Raw genomic sequence first — 25386 nt, forward strand, 5'->3', positions numbered from 1 at the left:
CTAGCCCCGAGCGCCCTCCCGCCGCCCCAACGCCGGTCCTGCCCGACGGGGATCGAGGGAGAGCTGCGCTGCACAGCTCCGAGGGGTCCGAGGAGAGACGGGGCGAACCCCTGATCTCCCCCAGCAAAACTTCTTTCAACAGAAGCATCAGAAAGCTCCGTTTCTTAGGAATTAGCACTATTTTACAGGTCTCCTCCAGGAAACGCTAGAGATAGGGTGCCAAGGCCACGGCCACGTTGCGCACGAGGAACCCCAAGTGCAGGACACACACACACACACACACACAAAAAAAACCCCAACAAAGGGAGACGGCCGGTGGAAAGCCCTCTTTACAGAACGCACGCTGATGACGAAGCAAAATTAAAGCAGACTCTGCGAAAAAAAAGAAGTTAGGCGCGCAAATTAACCCAACGACTGATGAGCAAAAAAACCATCCAGGACAATCCTTCCCGTCACCGAGCGCGACGCCGGGGCTCAGCTGACCCGCTGCGGCTTCTGCCGACGCTGCGAAACCGCGCCACAGGTCTGGACAGTTCCCCTCCCACCCCCCCGATTTCTTTGTTACCCGCTACAGATTTGGAATTTCTTTTATTAAAACCCAAAAGCTGCGTATCAGCATCCCAAGCCTTAGAACGCCACTGTCCTCCAGAAAGCAAAAATACAGGAACTGCCAAGTGATTTTTGTTTTAGTGTGTCGGGCGGGAAAGCGCTGCAGAGCGAGACACCCCAGGAAGGGACTTCCAACGTCCCCCGTTTACCAAACCGGGCAGAAAACAAAATAATTTAATCATCCAACCCCTGCATAGTTTAAAAGTACAACATATATACAGCTATAAATTAATTCTAAATAGATTATATTTTCTTTTTTTTTTTTTTTTTTCTTTTTTAAAGTTTCCTTTTATCACCAAATCGTCCGATTTCTCTCTCCATCGGCAGTGACCAGCGCGGTGGCGAAGGGTCTCCTTCTTCACGGCTTCTGCACTCAGTTCGCGTTATTTTACAACTCTACGCGTCTCTTCTCGGGGTTGTGGGATCCCAGGAGCGACGAGACTGTCACGCACGCTAGCGGTGTCGGAAGGGAAGCAGGAAGACGGGCAGCTCGATTTCCTGTCCTAATCGCTGCCCGAGACGTAGGTCGAAGGGCGGAGATGGGCAGAGAGAAGAAAGAGGGCAGTTGTGCGTTGCTAATTCTCCAATTCCATTTTTTTTTTTTTAGATAAGGTTTGATTCTTTTAAATATCAAGTCCGTCACCTCGGCTCAGTGCACTTCACCAAAAGTCTTCAGGCATTTCAAGAGTCTGGGAACAAAAGCGGTAGCGGTGTCAGTCTCCGGACAATCGCAGCTCACCGTACCTCCCCCTTCCTTCCCCCCCACGGTCGCACGATTTCGATCCGCAGCGGGCCCTCTGCCTAGGGGCGGCTCTCTCTTCAGAAAGGAAATTAAGGAAAAGCAGGTAATTCATTTCGGTCTATCGTGAAAGAAGAGGCGCAGTTATCACAACAAGAGAGTGGGCGTATCAAGATAAGAACGGTTCCAAAACCAGGATCCACCCAAAAAAAAAAAAAAGGCCGAACGCGACCCAGAGGATTTGCTTTAAAGGCCAAACTTTCAGACGTGCTCCCTTTGCCAAGGGAAATGAAAACCAAACAAGAACTCCTCTGCCGGATCTCCTTACTTGTGCCTACACAGCAAGCAGCAGAAGTCTTTGCAAGCCCGAGTGACATCCGTACGACTCGCGCGTGGTACGAGCTTCACCTCTGATTTACTGTCTATAGAAACCCTGTTTTCAAATAATTTTGTGATAGGAGGGACCTGCGTGCTTTAGAGTCATCCCGGCGCTACCTGGTAGGTGAAATCAGCCCAGATAATGATGCAGAAAAAGGACTCCAAACTCCGTGCCGATTCTTTTCATTGTTTTTGTGCAGTTCTCCCGCGACCCAGCCTCACGTGTGCCATCTGGGCTCGCCTTAACTCAAGCTCTCCCACCCCCACATCTGTTTTTACTTTCATTCCCAGTCTAACGCAGTAAGCGACTTCTACAACCTGCTGTGAACTCTGGCCATTTGCTTTGCTCCCCTCGAGCGTCACGGGAAGGCAACAGAGGGGCAAGGAACATCTGTCTGGTAGAAGTCCGTTCCCTGCCATCACGCTGCTTCAGGCGCCAGGGGGTAACAGCTTTTTCAGTAAAACAGACAGTAAAGCAGCCAAAAAAAAGGTTCGTTAAAACGCGAGGGCCGGTAAAAAACTCCCAACCAGCCAAGGTGCGCGCGGCCGCCGGATCGAACGCGCAGCTGACAGGGCCTCAGCCGAGCTGCCAACGCGCCCGGGGCTTTAGCGCCACTCCTCGAGACCCAGCACCGACGGCGCCAGAGAAAACGGGGAGCTCGGAGAGAGCCGAGGGCGCCGACATGCAAACCAAAGAAAATCAATTTCCCAATTAACGAGCTTGACGGAGGGGGGTGCTTCCCCCTGTGTGCATCCAGAGGAGACTTGGGAAGATTTTTGTCTCAAACAGAGATTTAAGGAAGTAGGAAAAGCGCTCTCGTGCCCCGCTCTGCTGCTAGGGGAAGCGTCGCAGCGGCTCGTACTTAGACCTCCGCAGAGCGGGCAGGCGGTGACTATCCGTGCAGGGAGGCCTGAACGTCTGACAGTCTGCTACAGCTGGGGGTGCCCATCTTCTGTGCTCGCTGGTACAGATCCGAGTCTCCGAAGTAGCGCGCGCGGTACAACAAGCCTTCCTCTGCAAAGGGAAAAAAACCCAGCGTTACAGACGCCACGCGGAAGGAGACCCGCCCGCCGGGCCGCGTCCCACCAACGGGCTGCGCTGGGAACGGGAGTCGCCTCCAGTTCTTCGCGGCTCGCTGGAGCACAGGATGAGGCTGAGGAAATGCCCCGTGCCCTTTAGGACAGGATGGGCGTAACATTTGCCGACAGCTCATCCATCCCAGGGAAAGCCTTGGGAACCTGACGGGACCTGCCTCTCGTCCCAGGAGGCAGCCTACACAAAGGTTATCCGGCCAAGAAGAAACAGAGGCTCAGAGCTTGGGTGCACTGGCCCTGTTTGGCACCACTGTGGGCTCAAACAGCCCCTCCTGCAGCCCAGGTGCTCCAATCCTGCCCCGGCCACCGCTCCCGACCCCACGCTACTCACTCTGCTGCTTCTCTTTCCAGCAGTTATTTCGAAGGTTTGCAATGTAGTCGTCCTCCACGCTCCTTTCGACGTTTTTCAGGTTCGTGCCCGTGTATTCGTCCGCAAAGTTCTCGGCTACGTAGTAGACGACTTTCAAGTGCTCTGTCACTCTCCTGTGTATGTGACCCACAGACCTGGTTTGGAGAGAAGAGTCAGAACAGCGTGGGACACGACTCAAGGGCAGAGTAAAAAGCTCTCATCTCTTTGTAACGCACGACACACCATGGTACCCAGCTGCCGGAAATGTAACATCACTCCCGTGCATCCACAGACTCGAAGGTTTGGAAAGGAGAAGCATTTCTGGTGGAAATGAAACGCCAACACAGAGAGAGAAAACCTGCCAGGCCTCTAGCTAGGTGGGCAGAGCTCTGAATGCAGACATAACTCTGAGGCAGATTCCCCAAGGCCTGAACCCACTTAAAATAAAGCGTTCATTAGAATTTTGTGCGCTAATTAAGTCTCTCTGCAATTTCCTCGCTGACGACGCCGTCATGTGTTTTTGGCGGCGAGCCCCAAGGATGGCTACAAAGCTCGGAGGCCGACGCTTGCGCGGCGCAGGGCGAGAGAGCAGCCAGCGAGGCAGAACGGCGGCTGCAGAGGAGCAGGGCAGCGCCGAGGGCAGAACGGGGGCTGCCTGTCACAGCTCCCCGGCAACCCCCCCGCTCCGCCTCGCTCAACGAGGCTGCCCGCCAGCTGAACCCAGTCCCTCGGCTGAGAGAGCTGCTAACCCCGAGAGCGTCAGCTTCCTCCGCCGCGTCACATGCTGCAACGAACGCTGCTGCTGCAAGAACAAAATTAGACGCGCTCTGCACTCCAGCCTGTACCAGCTAGCAGAGAAAGCACTTTCTAGAAGGAAATATCTTCTTACCCCGCCCCCGAGGATCTGCATTTCAGACGGAGCCCTGTACTTGTTTTCCCCGGCGCTCCAGCAAACCCAGAGATACCAGGGCGTGTTTGCAAGCTGTAACGCAGGACCTGTGCCCAAACGCTGGATTCATCAGGAACAGCTCCATCTGGAGACGTGCCCAAAGTTTCCCACAATAAAGAGCAGCTGGCTGCTGCGTTAAAAAGCGAGCCTGATTTTTAAGCCAGGTATAAACATTAACTCATCTGGCTCGCCCTCCAGCCTGTAACCAGGGTTTACAGGAGCGATTCGAAGACTCCCGCACGTTCCAGCACTCCAGGACGAGCGGTGGGTAACCGGACAGGCTGAACACGGCCACAAAGCTCTCTTGGCATTTTTCAAGAGAAGACGCAACTCCAGCAGTGCCTGCTGGTGGAGATGCAGCCTAGAAGAAGCTCAGCTCACTATTTTACCTGTTGAGACAGAGCCTTAAGCTCTCCCAAAGTTCATATTCCTCTTCCGTATAAAGATGAGCCACAGAGGCTACTCAGAGGAGGAGTATTTAAGCTTGCAGGGCTCCAGCAGCGCGTACGAGCAGAAAGCACGAAAATAAGGGCAGGATCTGGCAAAAGAAACCTGCCACCTGAAGGCAGACACGCAATTAAGTCAGGCAAATGTGCCGAGGTGTTATTGAAGAGCAGGGTGGCACAGACAGGCCCACAACTAGACAGGTCTTCTGGCAGAAAGCTCATTTTTGGAAGAGGTTTACAAAGGCAAGGGAGTGATAAATGGTTCTTCAGGACTTCTGCCTTTCCCAGTGACAGCTTCGCTGCCAAGAAGCAGCATGAAAATCTCCGCGTGCCATGAAAACCTCACCAGGTTCCAAAGCTTCTCGCCTGCTGCTCCCCGAGCTCAGCGCGGCGAGCTCCAGCTTTCTGCCAAACGCCAGCTGAGCGCAGCGCTTCCCTCGGGGGGCCTGGCTGCCTGCGCGAGCCGAGCGAGCGACCGAGCAGCACCGCCTGCCGGCGCAGCACGCCTTTTCCTCCCCAGCTAATTTCATTTGAAGCGCCGTGGTCAGTCGGGAAGGAAGAGGGAGGACTGGATCAGAATAACCCTTAACTGTACCCTCCTCAAAACCGCTCCATCTTTCAGTCCCAAGCACTAACGTCATGGTTTTCACCTTGGACCCGAAAGCTAAGCTGGGTTTTGCAGGATTTAACATCAGCAACGGCAAACCTTGTCACCTGTGGAACGAAACAGGGCCCACTGGCTGTACCAAGTCTACCCTCTTTAAATACAGAGAAGGAAATTCCACTGAAAAGACATCAAGCTTTTTGTCAAGGATGATGCAAGCAGCCAGAAATCAAGCCCGTTCTCCCATTCAAAGTGAGTAAGAACAAAGATGCGTTTCATTTGTCAGCCCAGTGAGCAGAGCGGGGCATTTCCACAGGATCTAGAACGAAACCCTTTCACTTTCGCTTAGTAAATGTCTGGCCATAGCTATTTCACGGCAAGACCAGAGTTCAGAAACAGGGGATTTCTCTGGGCGTGTCTTCTATTCCTTCTTCTCTTCCTCTGCTGCTTTGTAACTAGGCAATAAACAGAGGCTTTCATGAAGAACAGACCTGGCTTTTGTTTTTCAGACTCCAATTGACCTCTACACATCCCAATTCGTTCTGCACACAAGATCTCAGTGCTGGGCTACAGTCTCAAAGCCATTTCGTCTGTCCCTTTCTAGGACAGACGCATCCGGCTGCGGGTACGGGCTGCAGAAAGTCCCCTACCCTCCCGTCGGTAAGCGAGCACCCTCCAGCCTTCCCCACACCTTTCATCTCAAGGCCTGCGTGAGAACAAGGAGGCCTTCCCTGATGTGGGAGACACCTGGCAGCAAGAGAACAGCGTGATGAAATGAAGGAAAAACACAAACAAAAATTTAAGACAGGAAAACCAGAGAGCCTAGATCCCTACCCCATCACACCACCCTGCCCTCCAGACCCCACCCCCTTCCCCAGCTGGATAAATTTTAGAGTAATGGGTACTAACGGCCTCTGGCTCAAACTGTAGGGTGGGCTGGAGACCATCATCTGGCTGAGAGCGGACACAATGATCAGGATGAGGATAGGCATCAGCTGGACAAACAACCCAAGGCCACCCTGAAGGAACAGAAACACACAGTGGAGTGCCACTCGTACGCAAGGATCCCGTAGCATCGCTCTCCCTCCCTCCCAGCCTGAACACAATCTCGATTCTCCTGTTTTTTGCAGGCATTCAGCTTAGCAGGCACCCCAAAATAACTGAGGGGAACCCAGCAGCCCACAGTTCCCCTCCAGGAAGGGCAGCATGACTCTGAAGGTCCAAACTCACTGCCCCTTCTCTGGATGTAACACAGGGCAGAGGGGACTGGCAGGAGGAACCTCATGAGCGAATTTCAAAAGCCTCATGCCCGCATTTCATTTTTCTAGAGCATACGTGGTCTCTGTCCTGCTCGTGCTAGCGAGCCGAACTGCTTTTATGGAACCTTTTCCTCTTTTCAGTGTCAGATGAAAGTAATTCCCCCTCCACCTCAGTTCCAGTTCCAGCAGAGTACACTTTCCCCTTTCAGCTTGAGAAAAGACAGCCACACCAACCAGCTCGCAATTCGTGTATCGAATAAACCTTTAGACTCCCAAGCCCTCCGCAGTACTGCTCGCCACTTACGTCACCCTGATGTTCTCGTCTGTCCTGCCTCTGATGGTAGGTGTATCGCATCCTGCCGTTGCTATAGACGTGAACGTTACCTGTAGGCAAAAGAAAACTGTTACTTAAAAGTCAGAGCATGTAAGATGGTGCTGACTGGCCAGGAAAGAACCACAGAAGGTGGTCACATTCCACGTCAGCCTCGCCAATAAAAGCACAACAGAAAAAAGGTAGACTGGGTACAAAAAAACAACAGCAAATTCGGGAATTTTAACGTGGAACACCGTCAGAATGAGCTTGATCTGTTTCTTTGGTTCAGGCCACACTCAGCAAAGACATAATGACACGGATTGTCAAGGAACCCACGCTGTGCTCACACTCAGATCTGGTCTGGCGTTACCACCGTAGCCAGCAGCATGCCAGCCAGCTCAGAGCTGGAAGGAGGACAGCACATCTGCCCAGCTAGGCTGCTCCCAGGCTGGAGCTGGGATGTTCCAGTGAAACGGCGATTTGCCAGACTTGGGCTGTTCCTCAGATCCCTGCATATGTCCCCGTGCACCAGGAGCGTGCCCATGGTCTTGGCCCCTGACTCAAGCCACTCCACCATGCTTGACAGAGATGGCTGTAGCTTTGGGGCAAAGCAGATATGGGGTTCCAGAGGAGACAGACAGAAGAAGTCACACAAAAAAATTTCTATTCATCATCTGAAGCCAGCATTTCCAAAATGAGCTATATAAGCTGAACAAGGAGTAGTCCTAAGAAATACTGAGCAGATACATCTGAAGATGAACTGGTGGTGTGCACGGAGATCTATCTGCAGAATTTTGTAGGATCATATGGAAACTCAGGTTGGAAGTGACCTCAGGGGGTCCAACCTCCTGCTCAAAGCAGGGTCAGCTACGTAGACGGAATATCTTGCACTGGCCTCCTCACTTCTAATTGAATTTACTTTAGATTAAAGCCAGTCACAAAAAGCAATAATTCTGGTAGTTTTTCCACCCTAAAACCAGAGCTCTTCCATGTTTTGTTTCAAATGTCAAAACTACAGCTGAAAAGGCAGACCTGGCTGAAAAAGCGGTCCTGAATTCTCTTGGGACAGTGAGGAAAGGAAAAAAAAAAGACTGAGCTAAAATAGCAACCTGTTGTTCTTACTGGAGTAGCTTTACCTCTCTGACAGGCAGAACATGAACGCTTCAAGAGGCTTCAACCTGAAGCTGGGAAGAAGTCCAGCTCTGACGGTATTACCTGCTGGATGCTGAGTTCTCCAACGACCAGTCTGAACAATTTACAGAACTCCAGGCGCTTAGGACATGCGTGAAGGAGAACTTTCCCTCATCAAACTCAGCAATCCTCGCATGGCCAAATAAACCACTACTGCTTGGTGGCTCTGTCAAAAGGATCGGGTCCCATTCAAGAGATTAAGGTTTAAAGTTGCTTACTAGAAGGGAAACCACCACCAAAAAACATGTTGAAGAGGTCCTCGGGGGAGATGTCTGCCTCAAACCCGCGGTGGAAGTCCGAGTGACTGTGTCCGTGCCGAGCAGGGTTGAGTTTCTCGTCTCCAAACTGGTCATATTGCTTCCTCTTCTCCGGGTTGCTCAATACGGCGTACGCGTTACCAATGGCTGAAATATTGACAAGAAGGAAGCAATTAGCTTCTTTCTGCTACGGGTAACACATTTAGCCCTGCAAACTGCCAGGACTTGCCTTTCTTGTCACACAAATGAGGTTCTCGACTACCCACATCTTTTCAACAGGCTGCTTCAGCGGCGCAGGGCTAGGACCTGGCATGCTTTGCTGGCAAACACAGGCAGGAGGAAACCACACCAAGAGACTCAATGAAAAAGGCCTTAATTAATTCAAATAAAGAAGTTATCTTATGGCTGGTATGAATTCGGCGTATGTCCTTAGAGAAGCCCTCTCAGATGAATGAAACTATCACTTGCGAAGGAAATACTGGCAGTAGAGCAGCTACATGTTTCACTTAATTAAACTTGTTATTTCTTTTCAACAACTAATGCCCAAATCCTCCAGCTGGAAGCAAGCATACAGGAAAACACAATTTCAGTTGACAAATCTCATTCAAAAGCGACATTAACGGAATTCAATGTCATAGCCTAAAACCAGAACTGCCAAGAATTTAAATATGGGCGAGATCACTGAAAGAGCCTTTAAAACCTCCCAGAAAAGAGAGTAAGGAAATGCTGGCTAGTTTTGTCTGTCAGCTATGAATTTCAAAGTTTTCAGATGCCAGAAGTACGGTGCATAATTACAAGTACTGTTAACCAGTGCCTGTGACGGTGGAAATGTACTGCAACTAAACCCCCACCAGTTCCCCACGTCATTCTCCTTCCAACCTCAGGATGTTCGAGCCTTCCCACGAGAACGCCTGCCTGCCACCCTCCTATTTCTGGACCTCTCTCTCGCCACGTTCCAGCTTACCACTTCCCCTCTGTACCAATCCACCCCAGAGCCTCCCTACGCGACTGCAGAGCCGATCCCCTCTCCTCCCTGTGTCGCAAGGAGGCAAAAACCTTCACGGCAGCAGCTGGCTGGTTTCAGCAGGGGCAGAAGTGATAGAAAAGGGAGATACGTGCCCTTTGGAGGAAATTAACTCCAAGATTCGACGTTTTTCCAGTAGTCAGACTGAGGTGTACGGTTTCTTCTTGGACTAGAGGTTTGGAGCGTGGAGGGTGTAATGTCAATATGTTTGGTTCTCCTTCTTGGTTATAATTAGTGCACACAGAGTAAACATTTCTACAACCAGGCAAGGAAGCCGGACGACAAGGACTGACTCTCAGCGTTATCAGCTTGTTCTCTCAAACTGTGCAGTTAAGCTATGAAAGTGGAGCAGTTCGGGGTTTTGCTCGTTCTCTGACTCTCTGCCGACAAAACCCAAGAAACACCTCGTTCCAAATCAGGATTTTAGCTCAGACTAGCCAGGTTCAACTCTTTTTCCAACGTCAGCCAAAGGTAGTGATGCAAATCCGCAACCAGACAGACTGCAGCCAATTGCAACTACGGACTGAGACAAGGTCTCCTAATGCTTTATCAGCTGTCACTGGGAAGATGAATGCAAAAACTTCGGCTAATACATCAAGGTAAGAAAAAATTAACTAAAATCCTCACAGCAGTGCACATTTCCCCCTTCACCCTCTGGAACCAAACAGCTGGACTTCAGCGAGCCCTGCAAACGAGGAGCTCAGCTCGGGGGCTGAGGGACGGGGGGAGCCAACGAGGCAAGGCTTGGAGGAGAGATAACCTGGGAGCAGATAGCTCTGCAGTGGAGGATAAAGGGCACCTTGCTTAACGCGCGACTTCTGGCACGTAACTCTTGTCGAAGCCCTCAGCAAACATCATTATTTACGATTACGGGTAAAGAAACCTGCCTTTCGCCACTTAGCGAGGATTGAAGGATAAACTATCGAACAGCCGCTTACTGCACATGCGGCGTAGATAGATGTCTGCAAACGCTCACGCTTTAATCCGGCCCAAATACTAAAACAGGCTCTCCCAAGTAGCTGGGGGGCAGCTCATTATTTGCTAACAGCAACACGCTTATCGGTTACGGATTTAAGTCTTAAAAGACTTGAACAAACCTTACATAAGACTTTTACTGCTGAATTCATGTCTGCTAGGAGCTTACCTAAATACTGTAGTAGCCTTGCTCCCTGCTCCAGCTGAAGCCTCATGCGTTTCGCTCCCAGGACGGCCAGAATCAGACCACGCTATTTAAATGGCAAAACCCGTTCTGTACAACTGGCAGCAAGAAGCTCAACGATAATAATCAAAATTCCACAGCTTGCAAGGGAAAACGGGGTTCTATGTTCCAAGCAACACCATTTCTCTGGGAAATTGCTGAATTTGTCAGTAGATAAGGGTGCACGCCAGCACCTGCCCCGTGCTGGATGCTGGCAGAACTTGGAGCTTCTCCCTGCTAGGTGAATGCTCCTGCATCTCTCCAAAAAGAAAGGATGGTTAACATCCCGAGGGAATTTCCTCCTGAGCAGTGTGCCAGGAGGCTGGAGCAACACACAGGAAGGGCTGCTAGGAGAAAGAGAAGGCAGGCTTCTCCTTATTTGACTTGCAGAGGTGAAGCCTACCCGTGCCAACCCATGTTTATTATTTTAAGCCTAGAGCATCCTTTGTTCACAATACAAGCAGCTCAGAAGAAGAGATACAATTTTAAAAAGAGAAGCTTTATTTCACTCTGCCTGACACATGAGGTTGTTTTTAAGAGCCCCTGCTAGCCCAACTCGGCACCATTGCCTGGCAGCTGAGGGCAAATCACAAAGCTGGAAATGCTATTTACCTTTAAACGCCTCCGTAGCCCCCGGTGCGTGGTTCTTATCTGGGTGAAACTTCAGTGCAAGCTTCCGGTAAGCCTTTTTCAGGTCCTCATCAGAAGCTTCTCTGTTTACTCCTAGAATTTCATAGTAATCTTTGCATTGCTTTACCCTGTCAGTGGAGAGAGGAGAAAACAGGGATAGTTACGTTTCAGCGGCGAAAACCACTTTGCATTGAATACGTCGACTCTGCAACATCTCACGCATCACAGTTTTGATCGACGTTCAGTGAACTCTGCTTTACTCGGCTCTAATTCCTCAGAGGGTGACCCAATTTTTTTTTTGTCACAGCCTCATTCCCGCTGCGCCTGCATTACTAGCTCACAAACACTCTCACGGAACAAGTCCAGCCGGTAGAGGTAGAAGGGCCTCTCCTCAGGTAACGATGTCACCCCCTGAAGAATGCGATTGGCAAATAAGCTTCAGATTCATCACGCTCACGTTTTGGAGGCTATTTGGGAGGGACTACAAACGGCAAGCTGCGATCTGAAAGACAGCAGGGCTTTTTGGCTTTTTTCCCCCCTCATCCTCAGTTAATTCACAGGCCTAAAAATAACACCAGCTGAATTCTAGAGGAAGAAAGAGGGAGCTGTGTGCGCACCCCAGTTCGTTCTGGGTACGTTCGCAGCCCTGCGATGGTTTCTTCTTCTCAGGTGACTTCGATGAGACAGAATACAGCAGGCTGGCTACCTGGGAGCAGATATGAATGACGTAACGAGCATCCCAGTAAGTCCATCAGCCAGAGGAGTTCTTGGGCAATCCAGACCATGCCCATAACCTTAAACAACGTTTACCAAGTGACTGTGCCCGCAGCTCAGTCCTTCACCTTCCAGTATTTGCAAATGGTAGAAAGGAATAAAGAACAGCCTGAAACTGGAAAACAGGTGACAAACAGACTGAAGTGTCCTGCAGCGGACTTCTACTTTACCAGGCTCTGAGAGGAACCACGAGCAGAACATCATCAGGAGAGAGGAGGAAGGACGCACTCTGTCACTTGCTACTAGAGCAAAGCTTAGAGCAGGAGGGCTGCCTACCGCAAGCTCTGAGCCACGACTTCCACCTACAGGATCTCAGGACCACGTGGGATTTTTCACAGCATTACTGAGTAACGCTAAAGCAAACATGAATGTGAAGCCCACGGGATGAATGCAGCCAAAACGCCTCTCTGGACCTCAGCCAGGAAGAGCCCTACGTGCCTACAAGTTCTCGCCCTCGTGCATGCCTTTGGGGGAAAATCTCATCCCTCGTAGACCCAACCCTGCTGCCTCCCAGGCTGCTGGAGCTATAAATCCTCCTAGGCGTGCTTTTAACACCCAGGCAGTTAAAACCCACTCAGTGTGGTTCAAAGCTGAAACCTGTAAAACACTATGAAAACCAGAGCGGTATCACACAAGAAACTCAAACCAGCCGTGGGCTGAAGCCACGGAGAGCTGAGCACGCACCTCTTCACTGCATCCACCTGGTCCTGAGTGTAGCCCTTGGGGGCCTCCCCACCAGCCTCTCCGTTGGCCGATGAGAAGTCTCCGCTCATTTTCTTGAACTGGGGGTTCGTGGACTCCCTGGAATGGGACTGGCCATTGGCTGACTGCTCGTTCTTGTTGAGTGATTCAAGCAGAACTGAAATGCAAAAAAGAGGAGAATTAAAAAAAAGAAGTTAAGAGACCACCAAGCTCACCAAGCCCTTTCCACTCTCCCACAGAGAGATCCCTCTTGATTGAGTCATCGACGATGACTCTCACCTTTTCACCCAGCCCTTGAGCTCCTGCTGCTTCTTGCCCAGATGCGAGGGCTACCACTGAAGGTGCTGCCTGCTTCTCCCGACGCACGCAACCTCCACCAAGACACCAGGCCCACCCGGTCAGACAGTCTGGGAGTCACAAGGGATCACCAAAACAGTGTATCCTTACCCTCCCCCCCCACCCCCATCTCTCCTTAACTGCAAAGCATTCCCACATTCTCTAGCACATTATAAAGCGTATTATTCTTCTTTATCTCCTGCCTTTGACAGTCTACTGCGCTGGGTAAATGACATGACAGCGCCGAATCTTTAGAGAGCTTCGAAAATAACACCGTGGGATGCCAGTCACAGGGACACTCCCCTTTCAGGGACAGAGCACTGCAGCACCGATCGCTGGCAGCAGGATAGGACCCGTAACACGGGTCAGAGGGGTGCTTTGTTCTCTTGCGCTGCCTCACCTACGTATTCGGGGCGTGCAGAAGAAGCTGTGAAAGCCATCTTCTTTCTCAATTACTGAAAATGAATTGCACAAATTCAGTTTCCCTTTTCCTAAGCGGAGCGCCCATGCCTATTGGGTGAACCACCACCGCCTCCTTGCGAGGCTCAGATACTGTCCTCTGTCCTTTTCAGCCAGGAAGGGACAAACACTCAGGCCTGGCCTAACAGCGTGGGTGACAACACTGTGAAACCAAACAAGGCTCCTCCAAGCACAGAAGCATATTTCCACCATGCCTTTTCCTGGCAGGTGGATAGCGCCACCTTTTAAAACTGTTTTTGTCTTGTTTTAACCAAATATCGGATTGATCAGATACTTTATCAATCTCTTCTTGCCTGTAGTTTGTGAAGTTCATATATCGTGGCCCCAGAGAAGAGAACAGGCACACGGAACACGATTAAAACCACACGACGTTATTTACAAAGGCAGCAGTAACTCAACGAGCTTGCAGTCCTTTACCCAGAGCCTAGAACCGAGAAGGACGTTTCATCTCCTCCCGCCGATTGCACGTTACAGACCTTGCACTCTGGGGGTATCGCGTTCTTGACGCAAGCGCAAACAAAGCTTGCAGGCCAAGAGACGAGGCAAGATATCCTATCTGCCCCGCGGAGCTTGTAGGGGTAAGAAAAAACCGCTCGGTAATCCACCAGCCAATACAGGGAACTGTTACAGGACGAAGGGTAAAAATGACAGCGGGCTAACGAGCGGTAACTCACTGCATGAGCTTCTGAGCTTGGGGGCTTCATGGGTTTTGGCTTTTAGAAAAATAATTCCTTCCGTTGCTCGTATTGACACCACTGCGGTGTTCACAAAATTGCAGTCTTTGCTTTTGTTCCTTCCAGTGTTGGAGCAGATCGCCAGGCACTTTCAAACCTCATCTCACGAGGCTGTCGCTCCACCCTCTCCACTCTCGTTGTTTTGGGCTCAGCTCCCTACAGCTTGCCACGAGATTTCTGATAACGTAGTTTCCAAAACCAACCACAGAAGCACACGTACGGCCACAGGCCCAGTCCTACTGCTTCTGCATCCCACCACCACGCTGGTCCGCCGTGCAGCCACAGCACAGAGCAGATTCATGAACTACTGAAGCAGAGACGGCCGAATGAGTTTTCAGTTCTGCCAACTCAGCTCCGCACTGAGCACGTGCTATGGATCACCGTTCCTGGCTTATTAGCCAACAGTTGTTCAACTTCTGTTAACTTTTCCAAAACTCCTGCTTCACGGTGACCAGCGGGACTTCGTCTACAGCAGGGTGCCCGGCTGCGTTTGCGTAGGAGATTTAGTCTGAAAAGCCCTTGCAAAACCCTTTGCCGATCCTGTGACGACACCTGTAGGACCCAGCCAGGGTCAGAGTCTGAAGCGCTGGCCGTGCAAGGTCCAGGTCGCCGATCGTTGCCAAACCCGACGCAGCTCATGAGAAAGAGAAAAGACTTCCCGGGGACGCACGAACTACGTAAAGACGCAACGACTGGCGTGTAACTGCGGGATCTGCGGCAACATTTCCCAACTACAGACACAAAGCGAGCAACCAGCAGGACATTGAGCGAAGGGTCCTCGGACGGCAGCTCGGACGCAGCAGCTTGCTTGGGTCTGGCCACAAATTAGCACGCTGTGTTTTGCACAAACCTGCTCTGCTGCCCCCCTTTCCTCTGCTTTCCTCCCCTGCGCTCCGGTTCTCTAACAGTACGCATCCCACCCCTTATTCCGGCTGTCCCAGGCGCCAGGATTACGGCAAAACGTGACTGCTTTACGCTGCAAACTGGTGCTTGCTGTCACACACATCTGCTTTTCCAGTGCACGCCCTAGCAGAGCTCTGCAGATAGGGCAATCCTTGTCAGGGCAGGCCTTTCCGGGTGCTATGCCACCCTTTTTACCTCCAAAAGTCACTTTTCCTACTTAATAATTTTGCAAAAGTCTAAACTCTGAATGGGAAGGAAAACCACACCACACGTACGACAGGCTGACACGCTGTATTTGAAGGAATGGGAAGAAGCTTTCAAAGAAAGGATTACAGGAAGCCTCGGGCTCTCTGCAAGAGAGACAAGCTGCAAAATACAGCCAAAAAAATCAAAACTCTGATAAGGTCTGTTAAAGTACAAAAGGAAAAAAAAAAAAACCTAAAGCTTTTCATGTAAATTTCTGCAATGTAAAAACACAGGGAGAAAGAATCGTGTTTGTCTGCTGCTACAAACCACGTCCCACTTGCTTTTGTGATACATTAATTACACACAGGATTATGTGGCTTATGAAAGGCTTCCAGGAAATTAGATCGTCCCCCAAAACCCATAAAACAGGCCGAAGGCCTCCAAGAAGGAAGATTATTTTTCACACGTGCTGACACGAAGCTGGCAATCAATGGGGGCGTAAGAAACGAGAAGCGACGACGGCTGAGCGGAACAGCCGGGGGAAAACAAGCGCTCTTCTTGGGGGTGTAAACTCAAACGAGGTCAGGCTGCCTGTCCCCCAAAAAGAAAAACAGGCCGAGGGGCTTCAGGAGGGGATGCTGGAGGGGGAGAAGGAGAAAGGGGGAAGGAGAAGGGAAGGGCGGGGGAAAGGAGAAGGGAAGCGGGGGGAAGGAGAAGGGAAGGGGAGGAAATGAGAAGGGAAGGGGGGGGGAAGGAGAAGGGAAAGAGGGGGAAAGGAGAAGGGAAGGGCGGGGAAGGAAAAGGGAAGGAGGAGGGAAAGGAAAGGAGAAGGGAAGGAGGAGGGAAGGGAAGGGGGAGGAAAGGAGAAGAGAAGGGGGAGGAAAGGGGAAGGGGGGAAGGAGACGAGCGTTCTGCAGCCCCACCGCGCCCCCTCTCCCCCCGCCGCCACAGCCCAGCGGGTCAGGCCCACAAGAGCAGCGAGGACCCGGGGCGGTGCCGAGGCCTCCCGCCGCGCCCCTTCCCGCCCCGCTCTGCGGGCAGAAGCCCTCCCCTCGCACCCGCAGGCCCGCCCCGCTTAACGCCAGGGGGCCGGGAACCGGTGAGGGGCAGCACCGGGGGGGCGGGGGGGGAACCGGGCACCGGTAACAGGTTACGGCCGGTTACCGCCATCCCCGCAGGGCGCATGCGCGGTGCGGGTGAGAGGTCAGGCGCGGAAGCGGCCGGTGCAGGCCGCGCTCCCCCGGGCCGCCCCCCCCCCCCCCGCCCCGTTCCCCTCCCGCCCCCCCAACCCCTCCCGGGGGCTCACCGCGGACCCGCGGCGAAGGGTACAAGCGCTGCGCCTTCTCCAGGAACCGGCGGGCCTTGTCGGGCTGGTTGGCCTTGGCGGCGGCCAGCGCGATGCCGATGCACCGCTCCGCCTCGTCCCTGTTCGACTCCATGGCGGCGGCGGCGGAGGGAGCCGGGGGGGCGGGGCCGCGCGCGCGGCCTGATGGCGTCACGGGAGCGCGCCCGCCTTCCGGGATGGCGGGGCCTGCACGGCCGTTTTACGGTTTTGTTTTTTTTTTTTTTTAAATTTTATTTTATTTTCTCCCCGTCCCAGAAACAGAAAGAGATGAGGCAGGGGGCAGAGTGGCGTGAGCAACATTTTTACAAGATACTGCGGAAAAACAGCTCAAAACCAACCCCGCCCCGGGCAGCAGTAGCGATCCATCCAGGAATGCCACGGCTTCGTTCTTAGGAGCAAATCTAAGAATTAAAATAAAGCCCGTACCGCGTTGCGATAATATTAAATAAAGGGGTATGAGTGCAGCCCCGGCAGCTCGCCGCAGGCAGGGCGGAGCTGGTGGCAGGGAGAAAAGTCCTTTTCTTGTTCCTGAGAGAGAGGAATATGACAGGGCCAGCGGCAAGCAGAAGCTGCAAATACAACAGGCTTTGATTTCTAACTCCCATTTACAAAAATCTCTTGTCGGGAACAGTCTGGGCTGGCCGGAGCCCGGTGCCACGCCAGAGGCGGTGGCAGCAGCGGCTCTCGCCCGCAGGCGGGGGTGGCAGGGCCGAGAGAGGGAAGCCGGGCGCTCGTCCCCGACCCTGCTACGGCTTGGGCATGGTGAAGTCCCACGCCGTCTCCTGGGCACACTTCCACATCGCCCGCATGAGTCGCGTGAAGCCCATGTCCTTGGGTTTCTCCAAGCCTCGCATCAGGCGCTGCTTCATTATGGCGACAAACTCCTTGTTGCTCAGCTCACCATTCCCTGCAAGGAAAAAAAAAAAAAAAAAAATACTAGAAACACTAAAACCCAACAACCATCTCCTCTTGGAATGCACTAACTTCAAAGGGCAGCAGCCACACGAGACTGAAAGCAGGTTTGGCTTCAAACTCCCAAAATATCCTGCTGAACAAGAGCTGCCGAACCACAGCATTTAAACGCCAGCCCTACGGATGCCGCTCCGCTCAGCCCGGCAGCGCCACGTCTTGCAGAGCCTAGAGCGCCGGGGCTCGAGGACAGAAAAGCAAACGCAGAGCAAACGCCCGTGCGCCCGCAGGAAACTCTCTGCTTTAAGTGATTTAGGAAATTACAGGAGCACAGGGCAACAGAGCACAGAGCTTTGTTAATGAAATAGAAGGGAAGATTCATTAAAAGTAATCTAGTGAGGTTACTGAGAATTACATCAATTAAATTTATGTTAAAAATAAGATTATAGCAAATTGGGGCAAATTTTATTCCGTAGTTGCTTAACCACCAATAAATTAAAATCCCTGGGATTTTTTGTTTAGGACACTGGCTGATCAGAGGGGACAGCACAACTGACAGCATCAGCCCCTCGGCAGACAGGCGTCAGGCTTTCTGCCACAACGCCACGCGTATGCCTGCACTGATCTGAGCTTCTGGGGAACAGCTCAGGAAGGCACCCCACCTTTGGGCACAGAAGAAACACAGGAGGAACATCAGCCCTCAAGAAACAAACCCACCAGTGCCGTCAGTTCCCCAGATCAAAGGAGAGATAACCTCTCTCTGGTTGGTATCGGGAACCACGTCATTTTATTTCCTGAAAGAGTTTCTTCATTTGAGAGCGGATTTTTCCTGCCCTACATCTGAAAGCAAATCTAGGCAGTAAAATTCCAGCAAATTACCAAGGGGTGAGTAAAATTCCCTCCAGTGCTGCAGGTTTTTGCATGGTAATGTCTATAAACACTGACAGAGTGAAAATATACACACACACAAAAAAGCCTGTGCCTGCTTTTCCGCTTGATTCCTTCCTTACAGGGACTCCTGGCAACCACAGTCTTTCCCTCCCAAAGGTCTGCTATCAAAATATTTAGCAGATCCTCCTATGAGAGGATGCAAATGGAGAATATTAGGCTACGCTCCTGTTCGCTCTCATCTCCAGCCCGATCACCTGGCTTGAGGATCCTATCAGAAAGCGGCACTAAAGCACAGAGAAAAATAAAACAAGAGGTGCGACCTTAAAAAGGTGCAAAGAAGCAGGTGGGGCTGAAACCAAGAGGAACAACAAGGTATAAAATAGAGATTTTTTTTTAGAATATTCATATTTACATCAGAAGGCAAACAACTGTCTGTTTATGCATCACTGCTGCCACTCCGAGCTGCCAGATTCCAGTAAATGTGCTGGAGAAGCCGGGCACCAGCAAGGTCTCTGGTTTTTGGCTTGCTAATTTTGGGCAAAAGCAGAATTCGGCTACTCCCCAAGCCCGAACGGCTGCCATCTCCCCCTGGTGGCAAAGACTCCACTAATTCTCATTAAATCAACTCCAGCCCACTTCAGTGCAGCAACAGGCTACCCCAAAGTGCTCGCACCCTCTGAGGGTCAGCAAAGCAAGGAGCTTCTCAGCAGGGCACAGAGCTGCAGTTAATTAAGCTGATATTTGTCCAGGACTTTGGAGATAACAAAGGACCAGACAGGCTCGTTCCCAACACTGGAGCACAATATCTCATTTTGTTAAACAAAACAGAATTTTATGGGGAAGAAAAAAAAAAAAAAAAAAAGCTGTGCAGCGAGCTGTGCATGCCAAACGCTTGCATGCAGTGCTTCAACATCAACATCTCAGAAGCTGGGTACCGTCAGATACCTTTCCTAGAAGAGCAGGAGCATCAGTACAGATCCACGGCCAAAAAGCAGATGGCAGCACAACAAGAAGAGCCAAGACCATGGCAAGCTTTCACAGCTAGCACTTTTTTTTTCCCCTGTGTTTCTTCCCCCAGATCAAGTCTCACCCAGCCGGGCTGAGAGGAACGGGGCGAGTTCGGGGTCACTCACCGTCGCAATCGAAGAGCGCAAACACCACGTCGCACACGTGGTCGGAGAGCTCCACCTTCGCCACCGTCCTGGCCACCTGCTGCATCGTCACTGCAACGGAGGGAGGGCACAGAGTTAGAGAGACATCGTGGATCTGCCAACCGCAGCGAACGCGGGCAGAGGAGCGGAAGGCTCTTGTTCCTCCACAGAAAACTGCCTTTACAAAAATTCATGTTCAAAGAGGCTTGAAATAACACATTCCTCAAAACTAGGCTCCTCAGAGCTTTTGCCTTCCTGCTGCAACACTGGCGAGCTCACTGCCGGAGAGCACCGATGTGCTGATACCCGTGTGTTCAAGATCAACGTGAAAAACACTGAGATGAGATTATTTTTTCCCCCCTTTGGTTACAAAATCAGAAGAAGTGTCAGCACTACAGCAAACACCAGGTGGGAAACCTCTCCCGACGGGCTTGATCAACAAGGCAGCTCCTTCTGATAGTGTTGCAAGGATGATACTCCATGAACCAACTATTCCAACAGGCTGGGAATAATAAAGAAAAAAAACAAAACAGTTTTCCTGTTAAACAACCCGGGGCCAATAATTGCAGAACAAACCCTGCGACAGGCTCTGCAGTGAGCAGACAAGGTTAACCTTGCAATAAAATAAGAGTTTTAATGAATTATTTCACTTCCCTCCCGAGACCAGCAGCCGAGCTCATCGGCGAAGAAGTGAGCAGAAGTTTTATTTGTGCCTCTAGAAAAAGAGCAATCCACGGAGCTATCAATCTGGCAGGGTTATGCAGTAGATTTTGCTGCATAAAGGGGAAAAAAAAAAACAAAAACAAAAAAACCAAACAACCCAAACCACCCTCACTGGGCTGGTTTAGCTGTTTCCCTACACGTATTCATGTGCGTCTGGCCGCCCTCTAGTCTCCCTTTGACAGCTGCTAATTGAAGGAAGGAAGGAGAGGTAGGAGCAGCTCAGTTTGTCAGGGTTGAAACACCTTGCTCCCTTCCAGATACCCAATAAAACGGAAGGGCTTTGCGTGAACGTGAACATATTTTAAGTTAAAATTGCTTCCCTACAAAGCCTGACCAGAGGAAACACCGTCCGGAGAGGCTCTGCACCGCGCCAGCGAGCCCGCAGCAACCGGGATGAATATTTAGCTGCAGAGCTCTGCTTCAGCAAGGCAAAAAAGGGAAGCGGCACGAAACAAAATCAGATTGAAACAAAAAAAGTCTCTGCTTTCATGCACAGCATCCTTCTGGGTTCATAAGCTCTGTTCCTTTTTTTTTTTTTGCAGAGCTATTGGCCCTACAGGAATTTTGAAGAGTTGTGTGTCAGAAAGGAAAAAATAAGCACCAAACTGGATTAATATGAAACTGCATGAAGTGTTTCTAATAGAACCTTTTGTTTTCATGAATGTTTAGATTATTGGTTCCTTCCAGCCCATTTCTGCTCCCCTGAGTGAGGTTTGGGGTTCTGGGGGAGAAGTCTACAGCCACCATCAGCTCCTTTTCCCCTCTAAAATCCCACCTTCAACTAAATAATGCAGGAGAAAACTGAAATTAAACAGAAGGTGGATTAAAATTCTACATAATCTCAAGTAGGCACCCGCTGTTTCCCTGTAATTGTTCTTTTTGAGTTAAAATTCTCTGGTCTGCAGTTCTTACTCTGTATTTCAGTTCTGTCACCGTAAGTCAGGATACGGCCGCTGCTTCTGTGCGTGCCCAGCTGGCAGCCAGAGCCTGCTTCAGGGAGGGCAGAAGCAATGTAATCATTAAAGAAAACTTGAATTAATTTTGTTTCCCGGCCTTGTGCCTAAACCTTGCCAAGCGAGCCGTGGGGAGACTGCACGTCTCTCCCAGCATCATTTTTTTTTTTATCATTTCACACAATGAAACAGGTGCTGTTTGGGGAAACATCCCATAAAACAAAGCTTTCTTTCCAGGTTTGGAATGGCTGCATCCATCTCTACACAGGAAAGTCTCCTGGATTATATACCACCAAAAACGAGTTCCATGTTTCTATCCTGAAAAACCACGTGGCTTTTAAAATTTCATGTGTTCGTGTCTCCCACTTTAATGAGCCATCCCAATATTTTACACAGGTTTCGCATCTGACACAGTTATCTTTTCCACTCCCATTCCCAGAACCGCACTGTGAATAACGCCTCACCAAACACTTACAAACAGGGTTTTTCTGCAGGCAAGAGCCCAGCTGGAAATGCTGGATGCCATTATTGACAACATAGCTAGCAAAAACCTATTTAGTTTTTTTCAGACCATTCACATGTGTACATACTGGAGTATCCATCCAGAAGAGACGCACAAATCCTACACAATCCTCTGGCACAGGACATTTTTCTTTTTCTTCTCAAAATGCGAGGCTGCAGTCCTGCAGCTGAGTAGAAACTGTTTTGACATCAAGGGGAGCATGATGGAAAGTCACGGAGATCACGCTTTTGGGGAAAAAAAGTGGAGCTACCAGCCCAATTAATGTAACATTCGCAGTCATAAATAAGTAAAGAACGGAGATTCCAACACAGAAAGTGGTTTCTAAACTGAAAGGTATTCAGCACCTTCTGGGAGCTGTGGGTCCATGGAGAGCTTGTCCTCAGGGTTACAGAGCTGATTTTGTAAAGCCTTGTGGACAGGCATCCTCTGCTGTCATGGGGCTTTGCTCAGCAACAGCCGCGCCGTAATTGTGCGATGTACTACAACCAAAGGGCAGCCAAGCTCCGGACCCCTCCTGTTTGAGAACATGGTGCCAAACACTTCCATGGACCCTCTCCATCAGGATGCACACACACACACACGTCAACGTGCAAAGGCAACAACCCATGACACTGGTGTCTGCAAAACACCAGATTTCATCGTTTGGCTCTTCCTTCTTGCAAATTTTCACAAATACTCATAATTTCTTGCACACGCAGAGAGCCTGTTGCATCTCCATCCTTGGAGACAGCCAAAGCCCTGTTGGACTAGAGGGTCTCTAGAGGTCCCTGCCAAGCTCACCCACCCTACAGATGTCCTGCCCACCCAGCTAACAGGGTTGACTACATGGGATTACTCCAGAGGAGCGACCTGAGCCGTGCTTCCATGGGGGACTGACTTCTTCCATCCAGCTCTGAAGGCAGAGCTGCACTCAACACTCACCTCTAACTCCTCCCAAATTCCCTGTCAAGTCTGCAGCTCTTCCGTTAACCCCCCTCCCGCGCCGAGCTACTGGAGCTCAGTCGTCTGCCCTTGCTTTGGCCCAACTCTAGCAAAGCACATCCGTGCCTTGCCCCAAAACACAAAGCAGTTACGCTGTGGCTCTCTGCCAGCACTGGCAGAATGGCTGCTTGGAAAGCCTGGCTGCAGATGGTGCCAAAAAAAAAAAAGTGCAGGTCACAGCATCGCCTCGAAACAGGAATAAGCGACAAATTCAGCTCCTGCCCTGCTGCCAGCCGTAAGCCCAGGCTGGCAGTTTTCTAAGGGATGCTTATGATTTAAGGGAATGACAGCTATTGTTTCTGGTAAAATGAAAGATGGACTAACAACTAATCTGTGTGTTATTCTGTGGGTCATGAAAATACAAGTTTATGATCCTTTTTAGAAGGAGAGGCAACTTCAACTCAACCCAGAAAAGAGGCTGTCAAGCTGTGGCTGTTTGGCACCATCCATTTTTTTCCCCTCTTACATTTAAATGACCCTTCTAAAATTATAACAACATTTGCTGCGTTAGGTTAGCAGCAATTTATTTGACACAAAACTATCCTCTTCCTCCCCCTCACACGAATAAGTAATTTTTACATTTGTTGGTTTTTTAATAAGCAACCTTTCGGAAGAGTACGCTCCATTTATTGCTTATTTGATTTGCGGGTGCAATATCCCGACTCGGAGCGCACGCGTGTGGAAATGGGTAACACAGTCAATTTAGGCATGGGAGCACACAGACCCCTGCTGTAAAACCCAGGGATATTGAAGCCGTGCCCCGCGCACCACCAACTCTCCCCGAGGTTTCTTACTCCGGCCAAATACTCCCAGCTCAATGGCTGCGGCTCCAGCAGCAGCTCATTATTCACACATAATTAAACAGCAATCGCACTGATTTACCAGCTGCACATGGACTAAATACTCCGCAAATACACATTCCATGATTGGGCAATTGCTAATTTACTGTTGGCACTGAGTAAAGTGGATTTGCTGGGCTACGAGCTCCTCACGGCACGCTGCAGAAGGGGCTTCTCTGGGGTGGCAGCAGCATCACCTCCGTATTTCAGATACAGCGTTTCCTGCTCTTTTTAACTTTTAAACGAAAGAAAAACCTGTCAGGTTCTTTTAACTTTAAGTCTTAAAGATAACGGTGATCCAAAACAAAGAGTACAGATTATTTCCCCCAAAGATGAGGAGGGCTGTTGACATGTGCAAGAAGAGGTGTGACAAGTTTGACTCCCTTTGTAATTCCACTGCCCAAAAACTTATTAGTGTCTTAACACTCCCACAATGGCAGTGGCTGGAAGAACAGCTTACTTCCAAAACATTTCATTTTGCAGCTGCCTAAATACATCAGCTTTAACTTTCCAGTAGACAGGGTTTCCACTTAGCCTAAAAAACTTTTAATGAGTTTGCCACAGCTAGAGCTGGACTTTTTTTTTTTTAAAGTGTTATACGTTTTGTTTTGTTTTTTTTTCTTTTTAAAATCAGTGTATCAGATCTAAGAATATACCTGGTATGGCTGAGCTCAGAAAAGGAAACACATGATGAGATGAAGGATACAGATAGGTCTGATCAATTCAGGTTGCCCAGAGAGATGGTGGATGCCCCATCCCTGGAAACATTCCAGGCCAGGTTGGCCGGGGCTCTGAGCAACCTGATCTGGTTGGAGATGTCCCTGCTCCTTGCAGGGGGGTTGGGCTGGATGGGCTTTGAAGGTCCTTTCCAACCCAAACCATTCCATAACTCTAATAAACCACACTATTACCAAGCTCCCCAGGAAACACCAGCTCTGAGGTTTATTCAGCAAGTTCCTCTGGCCACATGCAGCCTCTGGGACCGTGAAACAACCACTTCCTAATCTGTTCAGGCGATACAGCTCAGCCTTTTTTCCCCTCTGTATCTAAAACCGTGGAAGTATAAAACCTGAAATCCCTCTTTATCCACAGACATAGCAAGTTAAACCTCTCATTACAGGGAGGAACTGCGATTTAAGTACATTTTAAATCCATCAGACCGGGCTTGTTGGACAGCTTCCCGAGTCCAAACACACGTAGAGAGTCGGACTCCCTCAAGCTTTCGGTGCCTGTCTGTCTCCCAAGTTTTAATACCTTTATCAAGCGAAGCTCCAGCCATGTGGTAAAAGCTCAAAGCCGTGTCCACGTCGTTTATGTTCTTCAGAAAAGTGAAGAAGCTCTCTACCTCCTCAAATGTCAGCCCCTAGGACAGAGAAAAGACAGGCTTACGGTGATGGGAAAAGGAGGTGGGGACACTATTTGGATTTCCAATGACAAAGTGAGTCACGGGCACAAAGCTGTCACAGATCGTCATGGAAAGGCATCCCGAGATCCCGCAGCGCTCGCACCACTGCATCCCAGCACAGCCACAGCCAAGACAATGGAGGAGGTAAATCATCACCTCATCAAGAGGAGCTCAGGTTCAGGCTCCTCCTTATCCTGCCTAGCACGACAGAACGATATAGCAAGAGACTAAAAATCCCAACAGTGCAGGGTTTCGTGGTCCGGATGGAAGTGCATTCAGCGGGCACCGTCAAATATAAATTTATATGATCTGTTGTAACCCTGCTCAAACTCTTCTCAACAGCTTCTCACCAGGGAAGAAGCCACCTATCTTTTTTTTCCTGAAAGAAAAAACACATTTTTTATGACTTTGTTATGTAGACATGGTGCCTCTAGAATTGCAAGCAGAAGAATCACAGAAAATCTGCAGCTTGTTCCTGTCTTTGGTGTAACTGAGCAAGCAGCAACACAC

At 50.4% G+C, this 25386-nt stretch overlaps 2 protein-coding genes across 4 annotated transcripts in view; both read right to left on the reverse strand.

Annotated features, from left to right (window-relative positions):
• Window positions 1-571: 571 nt before the first annotated feature.
• On the reverse strand, window positions 572-16603 carry DNAJB12 (DnaJ heat shock protein family (Hsp40) member B12). Its single transcript, XM_086751883.1, has 9 exons — window positions 16463-16603; window positions 12500-12674; window positions 11024-11169; window positions 8151-8336; window positions 6733-6812; window positions 6079-6188; window positions 3153-3325; window positions 2590-2741; window positions 572-1298 (listed from the first exon to the last, which is right to left on the reverse strand). Exons 1-8 carry the CDS (start codon window positions 16593-16595, stop codon window positions 2620-2622), a joined length of 1125 nt encoding a protein of 374 aa, XP_086608009.1. The 5' UTR covers window positions 16596-16603; the 3' UTR covers window positions 572-1298; window positions 2590-2619.
• Window positions 16604-16781: 178 nt separating this feature from the next.
• The window catches only part of MICU1 (mitochondrial calcium uptake 1), a 95100-nt gene continuing 86495 nt past the window's right edge, over window positions 16782-25386 (reverse strand). For all 3 annotated transcript variants that reach the window (XM_086752782.1, XM_086752780.1, XM_086752781.1), the window contains 3 exons: window positions 24726-24834; window positions 19435-19524; window positions 16782-17408 (listed from right to left, as the gene is read on the reverse strand). In XM_086752782.1, the coding sequence (XP_086608908.1) occupies window positions 17248-17408; window positions 19435-19524; window positions 24726-24834 (360 nt within the window). In that variant the 3' untranslated portion in view covers window positions 16782-17247. The remainder of the gene's footprint in view (window positions 17409-19434; window positions 19525-24725; window positions 24835-25386) is intronic.

This window comes from Chlamydotis macqueenii, chromosome 7 (genome assembly GCF_036417535.1).
Source record: "Chlamydotis macqueenii isolate bChlMac1 chromosome 7, bChlMac1.mat, whole genome shotgun sequence".
Classification (NCBI taxonomy): Eukaryota; Metazoa; Chordata; class Aves; order Otidiformes; family Otididae; genus Chlamydotis; species Chlamydotis macqueenii.

What these genes read in the sequence shown, in the direction of transcription:
- DNAJB12 (XM_086751883.1), bottom strand. Translation starts at nt 16,595, where the DNA reads ATGGAGTCGAACAGGGACGAGGCGGAGCGGTGCATCGGCATCGCGCTG. An exon ending in GACGAGAACATCAGGGTGAC is followed by an intron (nt 6,189 to 6,732) that starts GTAAGTGGCGAG and finishes CTGTTCCTTCAG; the next exon opens with GGTGGCCTTGGGTTGTTTGT. An exon ending in TACAGTTTGAGCCAGAGGCC is followed by an intron (nt 3,326 to 6,078) that starts GTTAGTACCCAT and finishes TCTCCAAACCAG; the next exon opens with GTCTGTGGGTCACATACACA.